The sequence below is a fragment of the Mustela nivalis genome (assembly GCF_964662115.1).
Source record: "Mustela nivalis genome assembly, chromosome: 13".
NCBI lineage: Eukaryota > Metazoa > Chordata > Mammalia > Carnivora > Mustelidae > Mustela > Mustela nivalis.
Window position 1 is genome coordinate 90,870,061 of NC_139032.1, and position 25,782 is coordinate 90,895,842.

The 25,782-nt window shown below is 67.8% G+C and overlaps 1 protein-coding gene and 1 long non-coding RNA gene across 11 annotated transcripts in view; one reads left to right on the forward strand and one right to left on the reverse strand.

The window, feature by feature from the left end:
• KCNT1 (potassium sodium-activated channel subfamily T member 1) overlaps nt 1-25,782 on the reverse strand; it is a 299,723-nt gene that overhangs the window by 265,024 nt on the left and 8,917 nt on the right. For 4 of the 9 annotated variants that reach the window (XR_014302124.1, XM_082696201.1, XM_082696203.1 and 1 more), the window contains exons 2-14: nt 9,784-9,863; nt 9,054-9,153; nt 6,914-6,970; nt 6,230-6,278; nt 6,102-6,161; nt 5,910-5,984; nt 5,759-5,842; nt 5,024-5,118; nt 3,940-4,120; nt 2,111-2,275; nt 1,874-2,010; nt 582-645; nt 358-466 (exon numbers count right to left, since the gene is read on the reverse strand). Coding sequence is in view for 8 of the 9 variants with exons in the window: in XM_082696201.1 (XP_082552327.1) it covers nt 358-466; nt 582-645; nt 1,874-2,010; nt 2,111-2,275; nt 3,940-4,120; nt 5,024-5,118; nt 5,759-5,842; nt 5,910-5,984; nt 6,102-6,161; nt 6,230-6,278; nt 6,914-6,970; nt 9,054-9,153; nt 9,784-9,863 (1,256 nt within the window). In the remaining variant the exon portion in view is untranslated. Of the gene's footprint in view, nt 1-357; nt 467-581; nt 646-1,873; nt 2,011-2,110; nt 2,276-3,939; nt 4,121-5,023; nt 5,119-5,758; nt 5,843-5,909; nt 5,985-6,101; nt 6,162-6,229; nt 6,279-6,913; nt 6,971-9,053; nt 9,154-9,783; nt 9,864-13,033; nt 13,137-15,936; nt 15,979-20,089; nt 20,205-20,922; nt 21,086-25,782 lie in introns of those variants that run through there. The other 5 variants (XM_082696202.1, XM_082696204.1, XM_082696207.1 and 2 more) reach the window with 5 other exon arrangements.
• LOC309846755 lies at nt 21,202-24,437 on the forward strand. Of its 2 annotated transcripts, XR_014302126.1 has the most exons (4): nt 21,207-21,295; nt 21,667-21,896; nt 22,492-22,694; nt 22,769-24,437. It is a non-coding gene; the product is annotated as an uncharacterized lncRNA (long non-coding RNA). The 2 variants fall into 2 exon arrangements; XR_014302125.1 differs by having other exon boundaries at nt 21,202-21,896.

Below are 25,782 nucleotides of genomic sequence, written 5' to 3' on the forward strand. Positions count from 1 at the left end.
CGGGACGGGGCAGGTGGCCGCCGGGGCCTCGCCGTCCCACAGCGGGCGCCCCGGCCCGCGCCCTCCCCCGCGCCGCTTGCCCTCCCAGCATCGGAGCCGGACTCCCAGCTTGAGGACCGCTCCAGGGCGGGGGTCTGCTCGCCCCCTCCCACCGGGAGCCCAGCTGGAGCGCGACCACAGAGATGCCTCTCGGGGGAGACCCCACGGACACTTGGGTCCGCGTGCCGGACGGTCACCTCCCACAGGGACGCCTGCGTGGGCTTCACCGCGCCCCACAGCCCCCCGATAGGCTCTGTGAGCTCGCGGGTGCTCCAGCCCTTCCCACACCCCACGTGGGCGCACACCCGCCCCACGCACCTGCGAACTTGACGTGGAATTTGTTCTCCGGCTTGAGAATCTGGACGTAGAGGGGGCAGTTGGGTGCAAAGTCCTTCACGGCCCAGGCTCGCAGGATGGTCTGGTGGTCCTGGGGGAGGGGAGGCGGGGTCAGTGCTGAGGGGTGCAGCGGCCCAGGGGAGGGTCTCTGCCCTCAGGCGTCCCCCTGCTCCGGCGGGGCTGGGCTGGGGGCCAGCGGCGCTCACCGCTGCTGTACGATCCACTTCGTTGCGGCTGCTGAGGATAAAGCAGGCCTCCCCGTTGTCCATCCTGCAAAGCACCAGGTCTGAGCGCTGCCTGCACCGTCCACGCTCCTCAGATGTCACGGGCTCAGAGGCCAGAAGGGTTGAGCCCCGTCGGACCCCACCTCGATCTGGGCTGATGGGCTGGCGTCAGGACTCAGACCAGCTCGCGGGGGGCCCATCCTCTATGACCCTATTAAGCCAGGGCCAGGTTGGGGCGCAGAATGGGGGAGAGCATGTGGTAATTAAGAGGCCGGACCCTTGTCCACTTGCTGGCCTGTGTCTCCCAAGGGACTTGGATGGCCTGTTCTGCTCTCCTCTCCCACCCCTGAGAGCCCCCGGCTGCAGCGGGGGCACCGGGGAAGTGCTCACAGCCCAGGGCAGGGAGGCCGCTCCCTCCCCAATATGCTGCCCTGCACCCCACCCACCCTGGCTCATCACTGGCCCCTGCCAGGGCCTCTGCCTCTCCCTGCCCCTTGGCCTGGAGCTGGGTCACAGGAGAGGCTGGGTCCCCTGGCCACGGCCACCTCCATGCTGGAGTCCTTTCTAAAACGTTACAGGTGGGAAGGGGGGGCCCTGGCTCTCCAGTCTACTGCTTCCCCTTGGCCGAGCACCCCACACTCCATCGCAGGATGAGTAGAGGTCCCTGGAATGAAGATGTGCCGAGGGGGGACTCCCGGGCTGCCTGCAACGCGCAGTGGCACATTTGGGAAGTCCCATCTGACAGCTTCGTCTTCTTTCCTTAAGTCACTCTGGAAGCTTGTCTTTTGTTTAGATTTTATTTGTCAGAGAGTGCACAAGAACACAAGCAGGGGGAGTGGCAGGCAGAGGGAGAAGCAGGCTCCTCGCGGAGCAGGGAGCCCGATATGGGGCTGGATCCCAGGACCCCGGGATCAATCACCACCCAAGCCAAAGGCAGATGCTTAATGGACTGAGCCGCCCAGGCACCCCGCAGCTTGTCTTTAAAAGAAACCTTACCCATGGCCCCCGTCTTCCCACCCTGACCCCACCTGGAGCCGTTCCCGGAACCTGACTGCATCTCCCATCCCGGAGCAGGGGCGAGTGGGAGCCCCGGCAGGCCGACCCTTGGGCACGGGAGGACAGGTGGGCTGGGCAAGCCCTGGTGCTCCGAGGTGGGGTCCATGTGGGGCTTGGCTGGCCTGGGCGGGCAGCAGGCCCAGAGCCTGAGTGGGAGCCGCTGGCTGCCCCGTTGACCCTCCCCAGTCGGCTCCTCCCTCACCCCGGCCGGCACTCACTTGGCTCGCATGAGGTCCTGGTCTTTGAGCGCGGAGCCCTGGAGGTAGATGACCCGCTGGGACCACAGGGGTATTTGCAGGACCCTGCGGACCTGGATGTCCATCTCGGTGGGGCACAGGATAACCACGTAATAGTCCTGCGGGAGGCGGGGTCAGTCCCGCCCCGGCTCGGGTGTCGCGGGCCCATCCGCGGGGCGGCCCGGGCAGACAGTGGGGATCGGGGGCCGCAGCTCTCACCTGCAGCCGGGGGTGCGCGTAGAACTCGTTGAGGAAGTCCATGAGCAGGTCGACCTTGAGAGAGCTGACACACAGCACCACATGCTTCTCCGTCTGCGCCCTGTGGCGGCTGTAGTTCCCGCCGGATTTCTGGCGCTCCATCCACAGGTAGACCAGCTCCTCAAACTGCGGGGGGAGAGCCGCTGCGTCCCAGGGGGCCCGACTCGGGGGCAGTGCAGGGAAGGGGCCCTCCCTCACGGGAGCTGCACGCAGAGCCCCCTTCCCCGACAGCACAGGCCGCCTGGGGGGGCGGCAGGGAACGGGGTGGGGGACGCGCGGGGGGGGGAACGGAGCCCTGCTTCCTGGCCCCCGGAGCCCTGGCGACAGTGACGCGATGCCCAAGTCCACGCTCCGGACATGGGGGCGATGATGAGAACTTGGGGTCGCCATGGACCCCTAAGATCCCTTTGGAGAAGCCTGGGGGTGGCAGGAATCTCTCGGGCACAGGGACCGAAATCCAGACTCCTGGCGAGGAAGAGACTGTTCTGTCCGGTGGGGACTCGCCCACTCTGCCCACGCCTCAGGGACGCCAGCCTCACACACACCCCTTGTGAGTCCTTCTGAATTAGGAAGGAGAGGGAGGGGTACCAGCGGCTCAGGGAGCGGAGCAGGGCTCCACGGACCCGCGGGGGTGTGGGCGGCAGCCTTCCCCGGCAGTTTCCCCGCTATCTCCGGGCCCTGAGATTCAACACCCCTGCCTTGGGCAGCTGCCCTCTGGCGTGCTCACCCCTGCTGGGAGGCCCACTAGTATCCCACCAAGATGGGATCATTTCACGGAGTTTATGGCGCACCTGCTAAGTTCCGGGGACAAGACCCCATGGCCCCGAAGCATAGGACTGGCTCCGCAACTGGAGGGGTCACCTGTGTAGGGTGGGGGCCGCGTGCATGGACGCTGGGCCTCAGCCTCCCCCTCTGTAAGATGGCACGATCATGTCTGCCTCCCGGGGCCGAGAGGCAGCTAAGTGACCTGTGTTAGGTTCGACCGTGTCCCCTCAGATTCACGCCCACTCCGAACCTCCCCGTGGGATCTTCCGTGGAAACAGGGTCTTTGCAGGTGAGATTAGTTAAGGTGAAGTCAGACAGGATTGGGGCGGGCCTCCTCCAATGTCTGGGCCCCTAAAAGGAGGGCAGTGGGCACGGAGACGCGTAAGGAGGAGGCACGTGAGGCCGGGAGCAGGGATGGGAGGGGTGGGGCCACGGGCTGGGGGAGCCCAGGGGTCCCCGTGGCCCCAGAAGCAGGAAGGGTGTGAAAGGGAGCCTCCCTCGGGGTGTCCAGCAGGCGCTCGCCATGCGGTCACCCTGGACTCAGATGCGGGCCCCCAGACAGGGTCAGGATGTCTCTGCCGTGTGAAGCCTGCGTGCGCCACGCGGTCAGCTGGCTTTGCTCTTGTCCGCGGGAGCTAACCGGGCAGCAGACTTGAGCAGAAGGACACGGGGAGAAAATGGGAACCACCCCTTTCCACCTTCCACGAGGGGGCGGGCAGCCGCTCTAGCGCCCCGCTCAGCCGCAACCTTGCTCCTGAGGCCCCAGCCCCGCCTCCTCCAACAGACCGTCTGCTCCAGCTGACCGCGGTCCCCCACTGAGAATGCCGCCCCTGGCTCCTCGACCCCCCGGAGGCAGTGGTCTCACCAGCCCCAAACCCACCACGGCTCCCACAGGGCTGGAGGTGACGGGCTCGCCCCCTCCTGTCCCACGCGGGTCTCTGGCACTCCTCCTTCCTGAGCTGGGCGTGGGGGGTGGGGGGGGGCGTGAGGGGGGGTGGGGGGCGCGGACCGGACCGGACGCGCACCTGCAGCGGCAGCACCACCAGCGCCACGCAGATCATGATGACCACGAGCAGCTGAGACGGCCAGATCTTGGGCGTCACGTCGCCGTAGCCCACGGTGGAGAAGGTGACGATGCAGAAGTAGAAGGCCGTGAGCAGGGACAGGTTCTCACCTGCTCGCTCCAGGTGCTGGATGCCACAGGTCCTGGGGAGCCGGGCGGTCAGAGGGCCGCGAGCAGGGCCGTGGCCACCTCACAGCTCCCTGGGTGCCCCATCACTGGCCGGGGGATCCCCCACCCCACGTGTAGTCCTGAGTCTGGCTCAGCCCCTGTGGGCTCTGGGGGCTCCCCCCTCCGCCAACGGTCTGCCAGAGCCGGCACAACCGCCCGTCGGATTCCCCCTGACATCCCCTTTCCTTCCCACGGCTCTTTTGAGGCCCCTGGAAAATGCACCCCGAAGTTCGTGCACTGGCTGAATGTGGGGCTGGGGGCCCGTGGAGGTGGGCGTGTCCCGGCTGTGAGCCCCCACACGCCACCCCACCGGCCAGCCTCCTCACCCAGGAGGTCGGATGGGGTGCAGGGATTGTCCAGCCCCTCCTGGGCCCAGCTGGACAGCCCTGCTTCCTGTGCCTGGGACCCCAAGGCCCAGTCCCCAGACGGAAGGTGCTGCTGGCAGGGCCTGGGGGGCCCATAGCACCCACCACGGGGTGCTCAGCACAGAGAGGGGCTCAGAGACTGTCCCTCAGAGGGACAGGCACAGGGAGAGATCAGGTTGAGCCCCCAGCTCTGCTGGACTGTGTGTGTGTTGGGAGGGCAGGGCGGGGGCAGCCAAGAAGCCTGTGGCCGTCCTTCTCTCTTTCCCAGACCTTGGTGCCTGTCCTGCATCCTTGCCCGAGGCACAGGAGGTAGTGACCAGCTTCACTAGCCCCGGGCAGGGCACATCCCCAACCTCCTCCTAGAGGAGCTGGACTCAGGACCCCGCCGGCTGCAAGAGTGGGCTCTGAGCCACCCCCCAGCCCTGGGCCGGACTGCCAACCGCCCCCATGAGGCCGTCCTGACCTCCTGGACACGCAGGCGAGGGTGGCGGACCCCCTGCAGGGCGCACTCACCCCGTGAACACCAGGCACAGCAGGGTGCAGAACAGGATGAGCACTTGGTTGAACATGGCCGACTGCGTGCGCAGGATGGCGCGGTGGAAGTCGTTCTGCGGGATGCCGGCCGGTCAGGGCCACAGCCTGGACCCGCCCTGGAGCTGGGGCCCTTCCTGCGGGGCGTCCCAGGGCCCGGGAGCGAGCGAGGGGGTGTGTCTGCGGCCCGGGCTCCCCTGTGGGACACCTGCCCTCGGCCCTCTGCTCTCAGCGGCCCCTCAGGTCACCCGCAGTGGGGGGCTGCCGGGGGCACAGACCGGAAGGGCCTGGCTTCCGTGAGGATGGGGGAGAGCCCTGGGGGGGGACGGCTGCCCCGGGGGTAGCCCGTGTCCCGCTGCCGGCTGACCGCTCGGGAAAGGGGTTTTGGCCAGACACTCGACAGACGGTCTGTCCGTGGGTCTGGGTCACGTGGGCCCAGTCCGCGTGGCCTGTTGGCTCCCGCCCCTCCTCCTGTAGCTGCAGGCAACGCTCGGGGCTGGACCTCGGCTGCAGCACGAGGCCGCCATGGGTCCCGGTCGGGACAGAGACGGGAGGGCCGAGACTCGGGTCTTTCTGCTGTGACAGAGGTGGCGCGCTGCCGAGCCTCAGCCCGGCCTCCTGGGCACGGAGGGACGGTGGCCAGCTCCCTGCCAGGCCGGGGGCGTCCTGGGGGGCTCACACCCGGGGAGGCAGGCCGCTGCGTGGCCCGAGGCTTACGATCATGTTTTCCAGGGCGTGCTTGGCCAGCCAGCAGTTCAGAAACACGGGGATGAACAGGTTCCTCAGGGGCGCCCAGAATATCTGTGGAGGAGACGGATCAGGGGGCTGGTGCTCGGGGGCCACCCCCGCTCCGCCGGGGCTCACCCACCGTCACGATGAAGGGCAGCGTGTTGATCATCTCCAGGACAAAAGAGACGCGGAAGATCTGCTCCCAGATGTTCCCCTGGGCGCCGTGGTGGCAGAAGAGAGACACAAACCAGCCAGGAGGTCAGGGAACGGGGTTGGGGGACAAGCCGGCCAGGAGTGGGGTGGGGGGGTCAGGCGAGGTGGGGGTACTCACTTTGTAGCTGAGGTAAATGAGGAGCATGGTCTCCAGGAAGCTTATTATGGCCACGATGACCTAGGAGGGGCGGAGCCTGAGTGGGGCGAGGGGCAGCAGGGCCCCCCCGGAGCCACGCCCCCACTCACCTGAATCGCCCACAGAGTCATCTTTCTTTCCACCCAAAGGATGGGCGCCCTGGGGAGGGAGGGAGGTGAGCCTTGGGCTGTTGTCCCCCAGCCCCCGGGGCCTCTGGTGACCTGAGCTGCTCCTTGGGAGGATGGAGGGCACCAGCCTTGCCCCCGGAGGCGTCAAGGACAGGAGGGAAGGGGAGGCTCCCAGGAGAGGAGGCCAGGCCCGAAGCTGGGGACGAGGGGCAGAGCTGCAGGCTCAGGGGGGCCCTTCACCCTGGACAGGCTCACTGGGGCTCACCAAGCCTGGGGCTCCCGGGGGGTGCAGGCCAGCAGGGGAGGGGACGAACTGAGCGAGCGGGAAGCCAGAAGCCCTTCTACCCAGGGGGTGGCCGCGCCCTGGGGGACGCATCCTAAACTCTGAACCAGGCATCAGGGGCGCTCTGGGGCCGCAGCTCTCCTTGGGTGAAGGTGGCACACACGGGAGCAGCCCCCCTCACTCAGGCCCCTCCCTGCTGCTGCCCCCCACCCCACCGCCGTCTGCGGGCCGAGCTGGAGTGGGGGGCTGCTGAGTCCAGTCACTTGGTGGTGCCTCGAAGTCTAACGCTGCCCCCGAGGCGTCAGGGGCTCTCGAGGGGCCCCCCGGTGCCGCGCACGGGCCAAGGCCACGCCCCAGCCGAGGGGCTGGGCCAGGGGACTCACCAGTTGATCTCAGAGGATGAGCTGTTGAAGGTGTAATTCTGCTTTGGGCAGCCCCAGCTGTGGAGAGAGAGAGGTGGCCCAGCCGAGGCCCCGAAGACACGCTCCCCAAGGCTGCCGCGGGCGCGGGAGCACGCCACGGGACCGCCCTCCGCACCGCACCCAGGGCCCGCGGACCCCCAGGCCGGCGGGTGGGAAAGCACCCCACGCTGGGACAGGGCGGCAGAGCCCAGGGAAGAGCTGGGGCTTCGGCCTGGTCTGACAGGAGGGTCTGGGGAGGGTCGGAGATGGAGCGCGGAGGCTCCCGGCGTCCGGGGCTGCCACACACGGCAGGGCGATGGAGAGAGCCGGGCACGGACAGCGGGCTCCCGCCCTGACCCTGGCCGCCGACTCCAAGACGCACGTCTCTGGGTCATGCCCAGAGACAAAGCCCTCCGCGGCCGCTGGATGCCCGGCCCCTGGGGAGCGGGGAGGGGCGGGGCAGGCCTGCTCATTCTGCCCCAGGATGTAACCAATGCCAGGGGCCCTGGCCGAGGGGACCTCGCTCTCACAGAGCCCCGTGGTGACAAGTGTCACAAGAGGCAGCTCCCTCCTCCTCTTCTTCCAAGTGACCCTCTTTCCCTGAGCCTTACTGGGGCTAATGTTGCAGACCCAGCTCCCGTAGATGTGGCTGGCTGTCCTCCCACCGGCGCGCCCCCACCCCCGCCCATCCACCGTCCACCATCCGTGTAGCCACCACTGCTCCGTCTGCTCTCTGTGATTCACCTGTCCATCCGTCCGTCCATCCAGCCGCCACACACTCGTCCATAACCCATCCACCCGCCCCTACCCACCTGCCCCCGCACCCCTCCACCGGCCCGGCCCCTCCTCCGTCCCTCCCCCCTGCCCAGCCACGTGCAGGGCACTGGACAATGAATATAATAGACCCGGGCTCTGTAGGGTTGTGGAACCAGATGCCTCAGGGTGTGCCGGGGGAGAAGGTGACTCAGGAAAGCGGTTTGAGAGTCCGAGCCCTCAGTTTTCTCCTCAACCCCCCACAGCCGGATCTGTGCAGCCCCCCGCGTTGAAGGCAGGAGGGGTTCCAAGGGAGCTGAGTGTGTGGCTTGGGGACACTAGGCCTGGGGCAGACAGGGGTGAAGGGCGCCTTGCCCTGTCCTTGGGCCCCAGCTTCCTCCCTGGCTTGGCCTGGGAGCCCGGTGGCTGCCCCTACTCTCAGGTTAGAGGCAGGAAGACCGGCTCTGCGGAGGGAGCCCGTCCGTCGGAGACAGTGCTGAGCCCGCCCGACCTGGCTCTGCGGCCCTCGCGTGGGGCTGTGGACACCCACTCAGCGCGAGCTCGGAAGAAGCAGAGACCGAGCCAAAGAGAAAACCACAAGCAAGAGCCCGGTTCCAGACGCCGCCTCGGGAGAAGCGGGAAGGCTGCGCCTGCCCAAGGCAAGGGGAGCTCTGGGAATCGGGGCCCAATGCAGGAAGACGGGCCGGGCTGAAGACGAAGCTCAGAAAGTGGCCCCGGAGGAGACGCGGGGGACACGGGACCGTCCAGAGCCGCACGCCCAGGCGCCGGAAGCCCAGGGACGGCAGAGGAAGGGAAGGGTGTCCTCTTCCAGGGCCCTGTCCCCCGGTCCGGCGTGGGAGAGAAGGGGCCACCCAAGGTGTCCCTGAGACTGCCAGGCACAGAGACATGATTCCGCCAGCTGGCCGGTGAGAAAACCAGGCGTCCCCCAAGGCTGACCAGCAGAACCCGAAGCAGCAAGGCCACGCGGGGCATCCGTGAGCCTGTGTGACAGCCCAGACCTGGGGGGGCGGCGGGTGCCCCCTGCCAGGGACAGGGGCCCAGGAGGAGTCATGGCGCCGCGTGCAGCCCCGGGCTGGCATGTGTCCTGCCCCCTCCCCGGCCGAAGCCGGCACCGAGCTGCTGGCCGAGCCCCTCCTGTGCTCCGCTGGAGGCACAGCCGGCCACTATCCACGGCCGGGGTGCCCTTGTCCCCGGGCTGAGCCCGTTGGTCAGCAGGACCCTGAGTGAGGACACAGGGAAGGCAGGAGTCCCCGAGGGGCTGGGCTGGGCTGGGCTGGACGCCGGCGCACACCCCATGCAGACCCCCACGGCCTTGGCCCCAGACAGTGGCCGCCCCTGCATCACCCACCATCCGATCCCCAGGGCCGGGTCATCAAGGAGCACGCGGACAATGTACAGCAAGCAGGTGAGCAGCTTCAGCGAGAAGTTGAACAGCCGGATCCTCAGGCCTGCGGGGGAGGGGCCGTCAGGGCTCCGGCACCACCGGAGTCCCACGGTAACGGTCACTGCTGACAGCTCCCCCGCCCCCCGGACCCCTGGGACCCCCTGGGCTGGGCTGCCCCAGGGACTGAGGGACCGCTCTGCATGGCCGGGGACTGCTACTGTCCTGCCCTACAGATGGGGGTGCAGACAGCTCCCCAGGCCACCCACTCCTCGGGACGGGAGGGTGGGAGTCTCGGGGTCACTCACAGGGACGGGTGAGGCCCCGGGGGGACCACCACCATCCTGTGCGCCAGGAAGAGTCTGAGGAGGCCAAGCTCCTCCTGGGGAAGGAGGTGGAGGGAACCTATAGGGGAAGGGTGGGGTTGCACGGAGGGGAGCAGGGAAGCTTGCAGGGGGCGGGTAGGAGGGCCCCAAGTCCAGCCCAGTGTCCAGCAGGGGGCAGGGTCCCCACAGTTTCCAGGGCCTAATGCTGAGACCAGGGGCCTTCCCACCCTGCCCTGCGCCCACCGCTCACTGGCGTAGCCCCTCCTCTGCCCCACGCCCCTGCCCCGCACAGGCCCCCTGGCTCAGTGACATCCCCCTCCTGCCCACCCAACACTGCTGCCCCCGCGGGCCCTGCCCCCGCCCCTGCTCACTGGATCTCTGGTTTTTGATGAAGAACAGCTTGAGGCGCTCCTTGAAGGTGTTCTCATTGACGTAGAACTCCACCTGGACCCTGGGGGCGGGGAGAGGGCCATGGGGGGCTCTGGCCAGCGGGGGCTCCCCAAGGGGCAGGACCAGCTACCCCTGCACTTCAGGAGCTGGGCAGACAGACGGACAGAGGGCGTAGCAGGACAAGGAGGGTTCCCCCCGCCAGTGATCCATGCACCTGTGTGGTCCTGGCAGACCTGCCCACCCCACCCTTGCAAAGCCAGTGGGCAGAGCGGGGGCCGGTCAGCAGCCACCTGCTTCCCACCAGGGCCCTTCTGGCCCTGAGTGTGAACACGCACGGTCCCCAGGCTTGCTGTCCCAGGCAGCCGCTCACCCGGGTTATATGCCCCCTGTGTGGCCCTCAGCACGGGCTCAAAACATGCCAGCTCATCTATGTAGAATGTTCTGGAAGCTGACAGTTGCTCTTTTTGATGGCCCCTGGTGGCTGTGGCCTGTGACTTGCTGCAGCGTCCAGGATGGTCACACAGAGGGGCCGGGAGACGTGACCTCCCCTGCAGCCAGCACAGGCCCCTTCAGCCCCAGCTGCCCTCGCTTCCTTGGGCTCACTGATGTCCACAGGCCCCCACTCCTGCTCAGGCTCCCAGCGTCCTCGGATGGACAGAGCAGAGCCAGCACCTCAGTGAAGGAGTCGCTGTGGGGAAGGGCCATTTGGTCCCCCGCAGTGACACAGGGCCTGGGGCAATGGGCCTCTGGCCGCCACAGCTCTGGCCTCACACAGGGGCCCCCCTGGAGCTGCTCTGCCCCGCGCGCTGGCCTGGTGGGGGTTTCAGGATCCCCCGGCATAGAAACTCCAGTGACAACAGCCAGCAGGACAGGCGGGCGTGGTACTGGGACCAGGGATCCCATGGCAGACAGCCTGTCCTCCTGCTGGCCTCCTGGCCACTGCCCACGTGGCAGGTGGGCTGTGAACCGAGGCCCCGGGCATCCCCCCGCCGCCGGGGCAGACGTCAGCCCTGCTCTCACCCTGACAGGGCGGGGCTGTTGGGCCTGGGCGGCTACCGAGTCTCCAGGAAGGGTCTGCTGCTGTCCTCATTCCCCAAATGCTGTTCTGGGCAGAGTACACGCGGCATAGACGTGGAGGCCGTCCGCGCCGGCCCTGGTCCTGGGCCCTCGGGAGGGGCCTCGGACTGGGCACCCGCACCTCCCTGCCCTGCTCTGATCTGGGGGCCTCGGCCCCGGCTACTGTGGCCTCTGCCACTCATAGGGCTCAAGAAGGGTCCCAAAGGAGACAGGGGTGCTGTGGGCCCCTCTCCTCTCTTGCGTCTGGTGCAGAGGGTCCCCTAGCCACAACCTGGACTCCTGGAGCTGAGCAGCAGGAAGAAGCTTCCATAGACCAGGGCGCTCTGACCTCAGAGCCAGTGACCAGTGCACTTCCTAGTACCCCAGCACATGCCCTGAACCCTGACGTACGCCCATGGTACCCCAGCACAAGCCCTAAACCCCGACACGTCCTCTGTTCCCCAGCACACGCCCACGGTACCCCAGTATACCCTCTGTACCCCAGCACAGGCTCGTACCCCACTGGACCCCAGCACAGGCTCGTACCCCGCTGGACCCCAGCACAGGCTCGTACCCCGCTGGACCCCAGCACAGCCTCGTACCCCGCTGGACCCCAGCACATGCCTCGTACCCCACTGGACCCCAGCACATGCCTCGTACCCCACTGGACCCCAGCACATGCCTCGTACCCCACTGGGCCCCAGCACAGCCTCGTACCCCGCTGGACCCCAGCACAGGCTCGTACCCCACTGGACCCCAGCACAGGCTCGTACCCCGCTGGACCCCAGCACAGGCTCGTTTCCTCTGTCCCCTTGGAGCGCTGCCCCCTGCTCTCTGGGCTTCCTTCAGGGCCCCTGAATCCCATCTTCCCCTGTAGCTGTCACCTGGTGCCAGGTTGGGGGCCCCCGAAAGTCTCTCTGGGGAGTTGGTCAGACAAGCCCGGTGGGGCCTGCGCCCGGTCTGGTCATGTCAGGAGAACAGATGCGACTCAGTAAGTCCGAGGGTCTCCCCAGGGCCCCAGAGCACCCAGCTCGGGAACACACCACTCTGGCCCCGTCACTCTGGCCCCGTCACTCCGGCCCCGGTCCCAGCGAAGCCTCGACATGGGTCTCCCCACACCACCTGTGCCGTCCACTCTGGCTTGTCCCTGGCCAGCAAGGCCCCGCCTGACCTCGGCCACTGGTAGCTGTTGGGCATCTTCCTCCTCAGCTTCCCAGGGCACTGGCCGTGCTGCCCCCCACCCCCACCCGCTCTGGTCCCCTCCCTCGGCCCCGGACTCCTTGGCCATCCCACATCCCAGCTCTGAATGTGCGATGCCCCAGGGCTGGTCGCCGGTGCCTCTCGACGCCCAGCTGACCGGCTTGTGCAAGGTGACTTCGAAACCCCCGCTCTCCTACGACCCCCCGCTGCCTCCAGCATCGCCCCTTGGGGTGCTGCTCCCTAAACCAGCAGGACCAGCCCCTCCCCAGGCCAGAAGCGGCTTCCTCCCCCACGTAGGACCTCAGAGCCACCTCCTCCCGGGGCCACCCTCTATGTGGCCGAGTGGCCCCTGTTCTCTCCCTTCCAGGGGTCCCAGCACTTCTGCCTCCCCTGCCTGTTCCTTCTGGAAGGCTGGACACCAGCCGGTGAGACAAAGGGCAGGAGGCTAGAGTCCCTAGGTCCTTCCCGCTCTCTGTCGGGAAATCCCAGGGGGCCCCCAGCTCCTTCCCTGGCCCCCCGACCCTAACCCCACCCGGCCCCCAGCCCCTGCTTCCCACCAGCCCCTCACTGCGCCGGAGCTTTTCCCGATCGTCCCCCACCGCCCGGGCCCACCGGGTCAGGACCGCCGACCTGGGGCTTGTTGGGCCCCGGACACCGTCGCTTCCCTCCCCCGCTCCTGAGAAGTGGAACCCTAGTCACTCCTTGGCTGGCTCCGAGCTGTCCGTACCCCGAGGTACAGGTGCTGATGAGCGTGACGAGGCCCAGGGGGCGCGGGCGGGCCTTCCCAGCCGCCCGGCCCCGAGCCCCCAGTGCCCCCGCAGGCTGGGCCCGGCTGAAGGACGCGCTCTGGGCTCGGCGAGCTGGCGGGAAGACGCGAGGGTCCCCGGGGCCACAGGCAGTCTGGCCCTCCTGAGGCCGCTTTGCTGTCCGGCTGCTCCGCAGCCCCCGCACCTGCCTGAGCCTGGGCCTCCTCACCTGGGGAAGGAACAGTGACGGGACTGTCTGCCACATCGTCTCGAGGGAGCCAGGCCTGGGCTGTTACCTGCCCTCTTGGGTCTCAGGCTGCTTCCTGGGAAATCTGGCAAAGCGTTCATTCCCGGATGGAGGATGAAGTGACTGATGGCCCCTGTGCACGGCCTGGGGCTTGGCACCCCCCACCCCCCGGCTCGGACTGAGTCGGGGCACCCACAGTGGCCCGCTCTGGATCTCACACTGCCCCAGAGAGATGGGCCCTGGGCCGTAAGTCCGCATGTGTGGCTGCAGATGGGGCGTGGCTGATGCCCTCCGTGGGCAGGGCTGTGACCCTGGCTGGGGCCACCCCCCTCCCCTAATGGCTGGTCCCGCTGTGGCTCAAGGCCCTGGGACGGGGCTGGGGACCGAGCTCCCAGGAAGCCGCCCACGGGAGAGCCAGGAGAGGGTCCCTGGGAACCCACACACGGTGCAGTGGTCTTGGGGCGGGTTATCAGCCCCCAGTGGCCAGCAAACTCCGCCTGGACACCACAGGCCGGGACGAGCATGGAGGTCGACCTTTCTACGCATTGTTTTCGGCAGGAGGCCTGGGGGAGGACTGGGCATGCCCAAGGCCCCTGCGTCCCGCTGCCAAGGGCCCAGGAAGAAGGTCGGAGGCAGGGGGGTCCTTCAGGCTTGCTGCGGGTGGGCCTGGTCTGGGGCCCGGAGGCTGCGGGGAGCCCGAGGCTCAGACAGCTGGCGTCAGGCCACCAGCCCCGAGGACCGGACGGGCTAAATGTGGGCCCTGTCCCTGGGACAGTCCTCAGTCCTCAGAGGTGAGTGGCTCTCAGGCTGGTGAGGACAGGTCCAGACCGAGCAGACAGAAGGGCCATCTCGCCGAGTCCCGCTGTGGGGGCCTCAGAGACCCCCAACCACACTCATCCCTCCATGCACGGAGAGGAAGGTCTCACAAGGCCCGAGACTGGCCAGAACCACCCAGTGGTCTCAGGCGTTGGGGGTCTCCGGGACCCCCATGAGACCAGGGCCTCATGAGTGTTTGGGGTGGAGAGTCAGTCCCCAGCCTGCCCTGCCGCATCCCCAGCCAGCTCGTGTTTGAGGGAGGCCCACCGCCCTCCTGGGCCCCACGGTCTCGCCCACGCTGGAGTGGACCCATGCAGCCCCCCTTGTGCCGGCAAAACAGCTTAAACTTCCCTCACCTCATGCCAGGATAGGACCCACCAGGCAAGGGTGGCTGTCCAGTGGCGAGGCCGGTCGAGGGGAGGCGGGGGGCTGTCCCTCTCCCCGCTGCCCGGTGGGCTGCCGGGTAAACCGACAGGCAGGCCCTGGGGAGCCCTGGCAGGCGGCTCCGGCATGGATGGCCTGTGCCGGGAAGCTCCAGAGGCAGACCGTGCCGTCAGCCAGAGGGGAGGGTGGCCGGACACTAAACCCGTGGCCACAGAGCCGTGCCCTCCTGTGCGGCCGAGATCCCACTGCCCACTTCCCTTGGCTCGCTGCCACATGCTGCCGGCTCCACTGGCAGGTGCCCGGGAGCTCCCTCCACACCGAAACCCACGGACAGACAGTCAAGAGACAGACCGGGGCCCAGGCCTACCTGCCAAGCCCGAGGCCAGCTACTCTGAGCAAGGGCAGGGCAGGTGAGCAGCCCAGGGGCCCAGCGCAGGACAGATGTGGGGCTGGCGGCTCCCCTGCGCCCCAGCTCTTCCTGAGGCCTGTGGGCGCAGAGCCGGGCGTGGAGACACAGAGCACTGGCTGGGGTGTCTGCGGGGCGGCGGGGCACCGGGGGTGGGGTGGCGTGGGCACGGAGGCTGCTTTTGTGCCCACCACCCCCAGCCCCCAGCCTGCAGACCCGCCTGTGGAGGGCGGGTGGCCACATCCTTCCCGTGCCCCGACCCTTACCGGAGCTAAAGCTCTCCTCTAGCGCCTGCCCGCGGCCAGGGGCCGACTGCCAGGGACGCCCCTGGGTGGGCACCCTGGAGGGGCACAGCAGCCGGGGGAAGGGAAGAGGAGGGTGGACAGTGGCTTCTCAAAACAGCAGAGGAGCCCAGCCTGGGCCTGCCGGGTAGGGTGGTCCCGCCGGGGGCCTGCTGCGTGCCTGTTGGGGAGGGCCCGGTGTGGGCAGGGGCCTGGGAGAGCCTCTGTGGGCCTCTGTGGCCCAGGGCGTCTGCTCTACCGGTGACGACTCTGGGGGGTGGGTAGGACTTGTAGCCTCGGCCCTTCGGGGGGCTGCACCCGGTCCACATCCCCCAGGCAGCCTGGGGTGCCCTAGAGAGCCCTGCGGGCAGTGGACCCCCCATTACCCACTGCACCACGGGGGCCTAGGCCGGCCCGGCCTCCTGGCTGCCACGCTCCAGACTGGAGAATCCCAGCCCCAAGCCTCAGGCCGCAGGGAGAGCGTGGGCGGCGTGATGCCCCGAGGGAGGGCGACCGTGTGAACGCATGAAGTCAGGCTGCACTCGGTGGCCACACCGAACGCCGAGGGCCTGGGCAGGATGTGACCACTCTGAGGACGACGTAGGTCTCCCCGGCCTCAAAGCCACCCTCCACCTGACCTAGATTGGAGCTGAGCCCAGGAACAGCCTTGTGCCTGGGGCCTGGACCGGCGCACATGGCCCAGGCTGGGCCAGCAGTCGTCTGCCTGTCCCCATCCAGGCAGAGGCTGAGGGTCCCCGCCTCTGGACAGCCCTGTTTCCCACGGTAGGGCACCGCCTGGGGGACTCAGCCTGCGCTCCAGCCCTCAGGCCCACATCTCCTGTTGGTGCGGGGAGGGGGAGGCCGGTGCTGCCTTGGGCCTGCTCCTGTCTGGAGTTCCCCCCCGCCAGAGTGGGCAGGGCCCGAGCCCCTGTCTCCCTAGGGTGCCGTGGGTGCCAGGACCCCTGCCCATTCCCACGGGCGTCCCTGCAAGCACTTACTGAGACAGAGAGGACTCCAGGCTGAAGTCTTCCACGTGAAGCCTGGGGACAGACACAGGCGCTCACGTCAACACGGAAGACAGATGGACGGGGGCCTGGACTCCTGGACCAGGCAGGTCACGGACATTCAAGGAGGCGCTGGGCAGGGCCCGAGGGAAGCGGAGCGAACCCATGGGCATGCACCCCTCCCCGACCCACGGAGCCCTCAGGCGGCAGAGGGGCCCACGGGGCACAGCCTTTAGCCGGGCAGTGACGTTGCCTGGAGACCTCAGTGCCCTGGAAAGCAACACAGCGCAGGCAGCAGCCGGCACATGCGTCCCCTGCCCAGGCCATACCCCACCCAAGGCCAAGGCCAAGGCCACCCGCCTTCAGCCCAGGGATTAGGAAAGGATCAGCCCATTCAGTGAGCGCTCACTGTCCCTGGCTCCTGCCACGCCTGCCCCCGGCACCACAACCCTGGCTCCAGGGAAAGGCACTGTTAGCCCCACTTCCCACCTGGGAAGCTGACTTGGCGAGAGCCAGTTCCCACATAAGGCGTGACAGTCAGGGCTCCCTTGTCTCAAGTCCACCCACCTGCCCTCTGCTCCCCTGCTCTCTATGGGCCACAGAGCCCATGAGCCCTGCACCCTGACCTCCCAGAGAGAGGACAGGCCGAGGCTGGGTGCTGATGCTTCTTAGGGGGTACCCAGGTCCACCCCCTCCACTGACCAACCACCACACAGTGGCTGCCCTTTGGGCCGCCTGCGGAAGGGTTCTGCCAGCCTGGCCACACACAACTGACCCCAAGACGGCTGGGCCTGGGCTGGAAAGGAGGCGGGTGGGAGCTATGGGGCTCTGGGAACTGGCCCCTGGGGGCTGGCGGGGGTCTGTGTGTGCCGAAATTCTACTCTTCTTTGATGACGTGCTCTTAATCCTCAAAGCAGGCACGTTCCAGAAGAGGAAGCATGGGTTCAGACAAGACCACTTTTTTGCCAAGGCCACAGGCAGGAGGAAGGAGCCGGCCTGTAGGGCTGGGGCAGTCCCTTGCCATGGGCTGGGCCACAGGCACTCGCCCACCCGTTCCCTGTGGGTGGGCAGGCTCCCCTCCCAGCGCCCAGCCCGCAGCTCCCTGTGCTGGGGTGGGCAAGGTGGGGCCACAGGACGCTCTGGGAAAGAGGTCTGGACGGGGTGTGCGGAGCGGCGCCCCCCACGGAGCAGTGGGAGCCAGGGCTGCACCAGGCCTCAGCCTGGAGTCACCGGGTGCTTCCGGCAGAGTCTACATGTTTGCTCAGATTCCCTTCCATAGACCCCGGCACTGCCCCAAGCCCCACGTTGGGGTGACAGCTGTCCCAGGAGTCTGGCAGGGCCACGGCCGTGGTGGTGGAGCGAGGAATTCAGGGAGAGTGGGTGTGGGACCCTGGGGTGGGTGGTGTGGAGGGTTGAGGTTCCTGGAGGAGCATGGGGGCCACAGGAAGGGGAGGAGGGCGAGTGCGCCTGGGGGGAGGGAACTCTGCCTGCCGCTGTTGGTGAGACAGGCAGGCTTGGGGTCAGGGCAAACACGTGGGGTCCTGGGAAGAACAGCAGGAAAGCAGGACCACACTGGCACCCCGAGGACCCCCAGATGCAACCTCGACGCTCGGGGCTTGGCACACTGCGCGCCTGCGCGGGAGCGCGGAGTGAAAGGTGCTTCCTGCAGTCCTGGCGCCCCTTCCCTCCTCAGCCCCAGTTCACAGAGGCTCCCGGGGTCCTGCGTGCGGGGATGGGCCCTGCCCCCCCAGGCCCCTCCTCAGTGGTCAGAGACGCAGCGGGGAGGGACAGACTGCGCCCAGGGGCCGCTCAATGCCGCCCCCACCTGGGCTCACAGGGATGCTAACCCAGGCCCGGCGCCGGCAGCCACCTGTTCCGGCCCCGCCCCCGTCAATCCCCGCCCACCAGGCCCACCTCCGGGCCCCGCCCCCACACCGCAGGCCCCGCCCCCCGAGGGCCTGGGCGCGGAGCCCCTGGCGAGCAGCTGGAGTCCCCTCTACTCCCTAAACCCTGCCGTCAGCCCGGCTCAGAGAGACCCCGCCCCAGGATGTCCCCTCCCTGAACTACCAATGGCGGGGGCGCAGACAGGGGCACGGCCAAGTGCACGACTCCTCCGCCCAGGCCCTCCTGCTCCCCTTCCTCCTTGGGGACCCCTCTTCCTCCCTTTCTGCCCTGCGGACACCCTGGCCTCCACCTGCCGCCTCACACCGGGCCCGATTTCCATTCTGGCCTCTGACCTGCTCCTCCCCTCCCCTCTGAGCACCCAGACCCACAAGAGGGTCCTGCCCCTGGAGTTCTCCTGGCTGTGCTTCCAGATGCCCCAGACTCAGCTGCCCACGGGGCGCCCCTCACACCCGCCCACTCCCCACAACTCCCACAGCCCCCGACTCTCTTTCCTAGGTCTGCAGCCCTACCCTGCTCACTGGTGCTGCCTTCACGCCTTCCGGGATGCCCAGCCAGGTGTCCCCTCCGAGGATACACCAGGGACCCCTCCCTGGGTGCAGAACCCAAACCCCGGTGGAGGGCGTTCCCAGTAATCAGACCTATCCTCTCCCGCCCTGTCTGCCTTTCCAGGTCAGCCTCCCTGACCTGCCATAGCACCTGGGAAGAACAAGGCCACCTGGTCCGGGGTCGCTGGGGGCACAAGGGGGCCCCAGAGAACAAGGCCACCCGGTCCTGGGGTTGCTGGGGCCATGGGGGGGCCCCAGAGCAGCGAGGACGCCTGTGGAGGGCCCACTGGGCCCCCTGCTCAGAAGCTCTCGAATGATGGGCTGCATCACTCCAACCTCCAGATCCCAATCTCTAACCATGTCCCCCTCCCATACCTGGCCTCACAAGGCATTGAGGAGGCAAGGGACAGAGGAGAAAGGAGGAGGCCCATGAGCTCTGAGCCCAGGGAGCCTAGGCTGGGGGTGTGTTGGGGAGGAGCCCATGCGGGCCCACAGCATCCCTGTGACCAGGGAGCACTGTGTTGGGAGTGGGTGGGTGAGGGGCTTGGGCATGGGACTGGGAGCGGGACTTCCCTGGGCCCCGCTGCCTCCCCAGCACTGGTGAGGCATCCAGAAGGCTCTGGGCCACCCTGCGGAAGGCTCATGCCGCCAAGTGGCCCGAAGAACTCTGGCCCTGGCTGGCCCCAGCGGGCAGCCAGGCATGGAGGTGAGACCGGCTCAGGAGCCGCGGCCCCTCGCTCCCTGTGATAACCGTCTCCAGCACCCGGACCCTGGGTGCCGGGTGCTCGGTCACATCTGACTGCCTACGGAGGCCTGCAAGGCCTGCTCTGCTCAGGAACCTGTTGTGGGTGCTCTCTGCTCCCGTCCAGAATGAACCTCGTAGCATGTGTCTAAAGTCTGGGGGCAACAGGCAGCTGGGCTCCCGGCCCTGATACTACGCAGCCTTGGAAAGTGCCCTTTGCTCTGCGCGAGGAGGCTGATATGGGTCCCACACTTCAGGGGCTGCCGGGGACAGAATGAGCCCCTCACGTAAGCACCAGCACAGAACTGGGGGCAGGAGAGTGTGGGCATGGGAGAGGGCTTCTTGGAGGAGGTGGCCTGGCCATCTCAGCTCCTGTTGGGCACTGCAGGCTCAGACGCAGCCTGGGCAGGACCTGCCATCTCCGCGTCCCTGCAGGAACAGGGACAGCAAGGGGAGCGGATCTCTTCCAAGGGCTGGGCTGGCTGTAACCAGAGCCTCAAGAATCACTGCCCCCCACAGTGTCCAAGAAGCCATGGAAGGGAGAGAGCCGTCCTCAGGGCTTTGGCCAGCATTCGCTTCCTGCCCACCCAGGCTGCCCATTAGCTGCCCCGAGCCTCTTAGACACGCTTCGCCTCCATTCTTGACAGTCTGCTCCAGGGACTGGGAGTAACCACTGGGCAGCTCCAAGGAGCCGGAAATGGGGTGTGAAGGCAGGGAGGGGCCTGGACAGCCTGCAGCCCGGTGGGAGGGGCACGGGAGAGACTCCCTAGGCACCCCCGATTCTGCCATCTGCCAGGCCAACTCCCTGCCAACCTCCGCCCTGACCTTAATGAGGCCTGGCGCCCCTGCCCCTGGGCTTCGGCCCTGGCTGCTGGCTCAGCCTGGAGGGCCCCTGCCGACCTCCTGGACTCCCTCCCCGAAGACCAGCAGCCCGGGGAGCCCCCGCTCTCCTCACCCTGGCCCAGCCTGCTCCTCTCTGCCAGACACAGGATTCCGTGCCCACGATGTGTGCCTACACCAGGGCGGGTCTGATTCATCTCTGTTCCTCCCGCAGCATCTAGAAGGGCTTCCTGCACACAGAAGGTGCTGGCTAAGTACTAGTGCTAGCAGTCCAAGCCTCGGTGTCCTCATCCGTGAGATGGGGGTGCTGCGTGCCACCCTGCCCGTGAGATGGGGGAGCTGCGTGCCCCCCTGTCCTCAGAGGAACCGGAGAAGGACCTGTGATGCCCCCTCCTCAGGAGAGCCCCCTCCCCAGGAAACAGACCTCCTGCACCCTGGGGGCCACTAGCTTGGGGCACTCGTCCCCAGGGAACCTGAGACCTGACTATGTCCCAGCTCCAATCTGCTATGCAGCCTTTGGCCAGGCCCCCAACCTCCCTGGGCCTCATGCTGCCCGCCTCTGAAGTGGGGATGAGGACGCTGGCCCTGCCTCCGGACATGCAGCCACTAGAACCAACAGGAGTGTGGGCTCAGTGAGCCAGGGCAGGGCAGGGTCCTCGAGCCACCTGGCACTGTGTCGGGTCCTCTCTTTCCTCTCCCCTGCAGTCTTACCTGCAGGCCCACCGTACCAGTTACTGAGAGCAGAAGGGAGTTGCGGGGGGAGGGGGGAACCTCAGGCTCCGCACGCGCCTGGGTGAGGGTTCCCAGTGAGGAACCCAGTCATCGCCCCCCTCCCCGGGGCTGCAGGCAACGCGGCAGGTGCAGCCCAGCGGAGCCCGTGCGAGATGCGAGCGGCAGAAGCAAAGCCCCTCCCGGTGGCTCGCGGGGTCCCCAGGCACGCGCCCCTACCTCTGGCCCACGTCGCTGCCCACGGAGCCCCCGCCGCGGGCCGGCAGCAAAGGGCTGAGGCCGTGAGGCTCCTCTGGCGCCGAGGCGCCGGCCGGGGCGCCCCCCGGGCCCGCCTTGCCCTCGGACGGCGAGCGCGGCAGCTTGGCCCGCGCCATCCTGCGGGAGCGCACGGGCGGGAGGCGGCGGGGGCGGCGCTCCCATCTCCGCGCCCCGCCCCGCGCTCCCCGCGCCGCCGCCGCAGTGGATCGGCCCGGCCGGGCGGGCGGGGGGCGCCGAGAGGCCGTGGGGGGGGGGCGGCCGGACGCGCGAGGGAGTCCTGGCGGGAGGGGTCTCAGCGCCCAGGGGCCAGCGCCGCCTTGTAACGGAAGTAGTAGTAAGAATCACGACAGTCACGGCGCTGGGGGAGGGGAGCAGTAGTGGCGCGGTGACAGCTGGTGGCTCTTGGCCACTCACCTCCGCAGGCAAGAGCGGCTGGAGCCCACGAGCGGTGCTCAGCTGTGTGCCCAAGTCCCAGGCAGCTTGCGGGTCCTGGGGACTCAGGTGGGGCTCTGGATGGCCTGCGGGAGCTGTGCCCACCTGCCAGGCCCCCAAACCCACGCTGGTTCAGGTTGGGTGATCCCACCCCCGCCAGGTGGGACATGCCCGATCTGTCTGCCCACCCTCCCTCCATCCCACAGGGCCATCCGGTGTTCGCAGGGGCACTCGCTGAGCAGGGCCCGTATGCTAGGCTCAGCTCTGTGTCAGGTACAAGGGCCCTGCTTTGGACAAAGCAGCTGCTTCGTGGAGCCCCGTCTGCGCCTGATGCCCCGCTGGGGACGGCTCGGGTCACCCCGGCGACCGGGAACAACCCGGGAGACAGTGCAAGCTTCAGTTTTGTTAAGTGGGGAGATGCGGCACGGCACGGAGGTCGGAGGTGGCTTCCCCAGGAGACGGAGGCGGGGAGAAGCAGTCGGAGGAGCCAGCAGGTGAGGCAGGTGAGGTGCTTGGCCAGGGAGCTGCCAGCAGGTGTGGGTGCGGGGTGGGGGGGTGGGGGTGGGGGCCGAGGCTCTGGCTGGAGCCCGCTGGGGGCAGGAGGTGCTGAGAAGCACGGCTGAACTCAGCGGCCAGTGCTCCAGGCTTTCCTGACTTGCCTGAACCCGGACGCCCAGACCGGGGGCTCCAGCTTGCCTGGCTTCTGGAAGGTCTGTGGAAGGACGGTAGGCCTCAGAACCCACAGCCCCTGCTGGCCCCTGCCCCGACATGGAGAGGCAGGACGGTCTGGCGCAGAGCCATTTGGGGTCTCGGCAGACCCCCAGCACCCCCCCCGGGCTGTGCCCCCATCAGGAATCTGCCTCAAAGGAACAAGGTGTTGATGTGGAAAGCCCCACGACTGCTCCTGGGGGGGGGTGCGAGGAGCTGGCGGACACTTGTCCCCCTTCCCGCGGGACGACATGGAGCGGCTGCCCCCAGTGAGTGCGGGGTTCTGGGCAATGCTGTGGCTCCTTCGCTCAGTAAGGAGCAGGGTGGGTAGTGGGCCACCCGGGGGGGAAGGAAGCCGCGGGGCTCCTTGGGAGTCATTTTTACCCACAGACAGGACGCAAGCTCGTGGTCGTGTGGCCACGACGGCGCGGCGCCCGCCTGTATGCGCGCAGACGGCCAGCGCGCCCGTCCACCGCAGGACAGCCTGCACATCTGGCCGGACGGCCGCGTCTGCCACGGCTACCCTGTGTTCTCCTGTTCCTGGGTTTTGAGGGCACTTGGTCCACATGCAGCGATGACTTTCGAGGTCCATGGTAAGGGGGACCAAGGAGGGTTTTCCCAGTGTTACGTATGACCGGGCCTAACGGAACCCTCGGCTGATGTGCAGGGACGGACCACCAGGCGACCGTCAGCACCGCGCTGTCTGGAGTGGGTGGCGGAGGCCCTTCCAGCTGGCCTGCTGCAGCGCTTACATAAGCTCTGATTTATTTGGAAGATGGTCATCCAGTTTACTGTACGGTCCCTGTTTCCTGTACGTGGAGGAGAGCCCCGGGCATGGGGCACCAAGTTCCCTGGCCACGGCACACCGTGAGCAGTGTCCCAAACTGCCCACTCCTGCTGGGCTTGGACAAGCTCGAGCCCCGTGGCTGCAGCAGGGGGGCGGAAGCCAAGAGCCGCCTCCCTTTCCCCAAGCACCATGAACACGGCTTTCCTTCTATTGCTGGAGCAGCCCCGCGGAGCAGGGGTCGCTCTGCATCTTCTGTGCCCAGAGGGGCTGGGCCTGGCGGAGGCGGGGAGCACAGGTGGAGGTTGCCAGGCTTCGGGAGGACTGGAGGGTGGGGGAATCCACCTGGGCTGAGGGAGTGGGTGGGCGGTGATGCCCCGAGACAGGGAGGACAAGAGGAGCGGATGGGGTGCGTTGCCAGATCCACTCTGGGCACCCTTCACGTGCCTGCCCCACACTGTCTCGTGGGGGACTGGGCGCCCACGCCTGGCACGCTGTGGGCGGCGGGGCTGGAGAGGGACCTGGAGCAGGTGAGGCCTGCAGGTGGGACGTTACAGGTGTGCAGGCAGGGAAGAGGGCTGGCCCCAGAGCCTCGAGCCCAGGGAGAGGCAGAAGCTTCTTGAGATGGGGCTCGGGAGAACAGGAGCAGCAGGCAGAGCGTGGGCCGGGGACCCCCAGGCGGGTGCCGGCCTCCACCCTCTGAAGCCAAGCTGGGGTGTGCCTGCGGGGTCCTCGGCATCCTCACCCACAGCCCCATGTCGGGAGAGGCGACCCGGGGGGGGGGGTGTCCTGATGTCAGGTACCGTTGCCGGGCCGGGCCGGTGCCTGGGCGGCTCCTGGGGGCCAGGGAGTCCTCGGAAAGGTGCTCAACACCGCCAGTCACGAGGGCAGCGTGACTCAAACGAGACGCCACCGCACACTCGCCGGGACGGCGGTGATGGACCCGCAGAAAGAAAACGTGCTGGACGTGGAGAACTGGGCACCGTGCGCGTCGCTGGGATCGCAAGAGGCGGCGGCGGCGGTGGGAGGGCCTGGGGCTTCCTCAAAGAGCTGAACTCGGTTTCCCCGTGAGCCGGCAGCTTCGCCGGCAGGAAGCAGGGTCTCCGGGAGGCAGTCGCACACCGTGTCCGGCATCACACACAGGAGCTGAACGTGGAAGCGGCTCAAGAGCCCAAAGACAGAAGGAGGGCGAGACGCGGTCTGTCCACACCACGGAGCAGCATTCGGCCTCCGAGAGGAGGGAGCCCCAGCACCGGCTGCAGCGCCGCGGAGCTGGAGGTCTGGTGCCGGCAGAGGTCAGCCCGGCACCGCGGGACCAGTTCTGTGCGAGCGGAAACGCCGCGGGGGAGCCGGACCCACAGACGAGGGGCGCGGGGCGCGGCGTGGGCCTGTGGCTGAGGGAGGGGACAGTGTTTCACTGGGACAGTTTAGGAAGATGACACGTTCTGGGGAAGGCTGCCCAACATGCGTGTGCCCTGAACTATGTCCCTACACACGATTAGGATAAGTTTTCTGTTACGCGTGCGGTTCGCCGGGAGGAGAAGCTGGCAGGGAAGGGCCAGCAGGGACAGGTGAGCACCGGGACGGGCGATGATTAAATCGTGGTGGAGGGGTTTCCTGCCGCTGCCGCGACAACTCACCCCAAACTGAGTGGCTGAGAACACGAGTTTATCATCTCATAGTCCTGGGACCCCAGCCCCACGCTGGGCAGGGCTGGTTCCTTCTGCCGGCTCTGGAGAGGGATGTTCCCCGTCTCTGCAACTTCTCGGGGCCCAGCCTCATGCCGCTGACCTCTGCTTCGGTGCCTCCGCCTCCCTTCTCCGAGGACTCTATGACACCACGTCCGCGAAGGCCCTCCGGCCCGTGGTGGCGACACGCGCCAGGTGCCGGGAACTGGGGTGTGGGCGTGCTGGGGGTTCCGCTGAGCCTCTGTGGCCCCGCGGGTGAACTCGTGCCCACAAGGAGGGGCAGAAAAGCGGCCCTGCGGGGTCACGGCCGGGGCTGCCAGGACACGCCGCCTTGCTCGGGAAACCGGTGACGAGAGAGAGAGAATTGTGTGCGTTTTTCTGCCTTTCCAGCAGGAGTTCTGGGTCAGGGTACACACCCAGCTCCCCTGGACGAAGCAGCAGCAGCAGCTGCAGAAGCGCGTGGTTGACACTTGGGGGCGAGACTCGGAGGAGGCAGGTGGCAGGGCCCCGCGGGGATGCTCCTGGAGCTGCGGTCCTTGGACGCACACGGGGTCCGTGCAGGGCAGCGGGGGGCTGTGCCCGCCCAGAGCAGGGATGAGCAGCCAGCCCCAACCCAGCAGGATACGGGGCCACTTGGCGGCCACAGCATCACCTAAAAAGCCCTTCCTGTTTGGTCCACGAGGCCTTCGGGCCCAAGAGCCAGCGTGTGAGGAAACTGGAGGCCGAGGGGCAGGCTGAAGCCCCTGGAAGGGGCAGCCGGACGCAGCCGGACTGCAGGCAATGCCTCCCCCCTGCCAGTGCTGCAGGGGGAGTCCGGGCACAGCCCGGCTCCGTCTGTCCTGGGGGATCGCCAGGCTTCGGCCCCGTCCACGGGGCTGGGCTCTCTCGCCGGCAGCTCCTCCAACTCCTCCAGACCCCGGCGGGCGGCCGGGCCCCGGGTCTCGCTGGCTGCCACCTGCTCCCTTCCCCAGGGCTGCCTCCATCTTCGGCTTGCGGCCCCCCCATCTGGAGCGCCAGGCACTGGGTGCCAGAGGCCCCGTGCCTCAAACCGCCCGCTCTTCCATATCCCGTCCTGCTTTCAGGGCGCTCATGCGACGGGACTGGGCCCCCCAGAGAATGTCCTTCTGATCAGCTCAAGGTCACGCGGAGTCTTCTTAATTATACAGTGGAGTTCCTCCCGGCGCAGGGAAGCAGCGCTGAGCCAGCGGC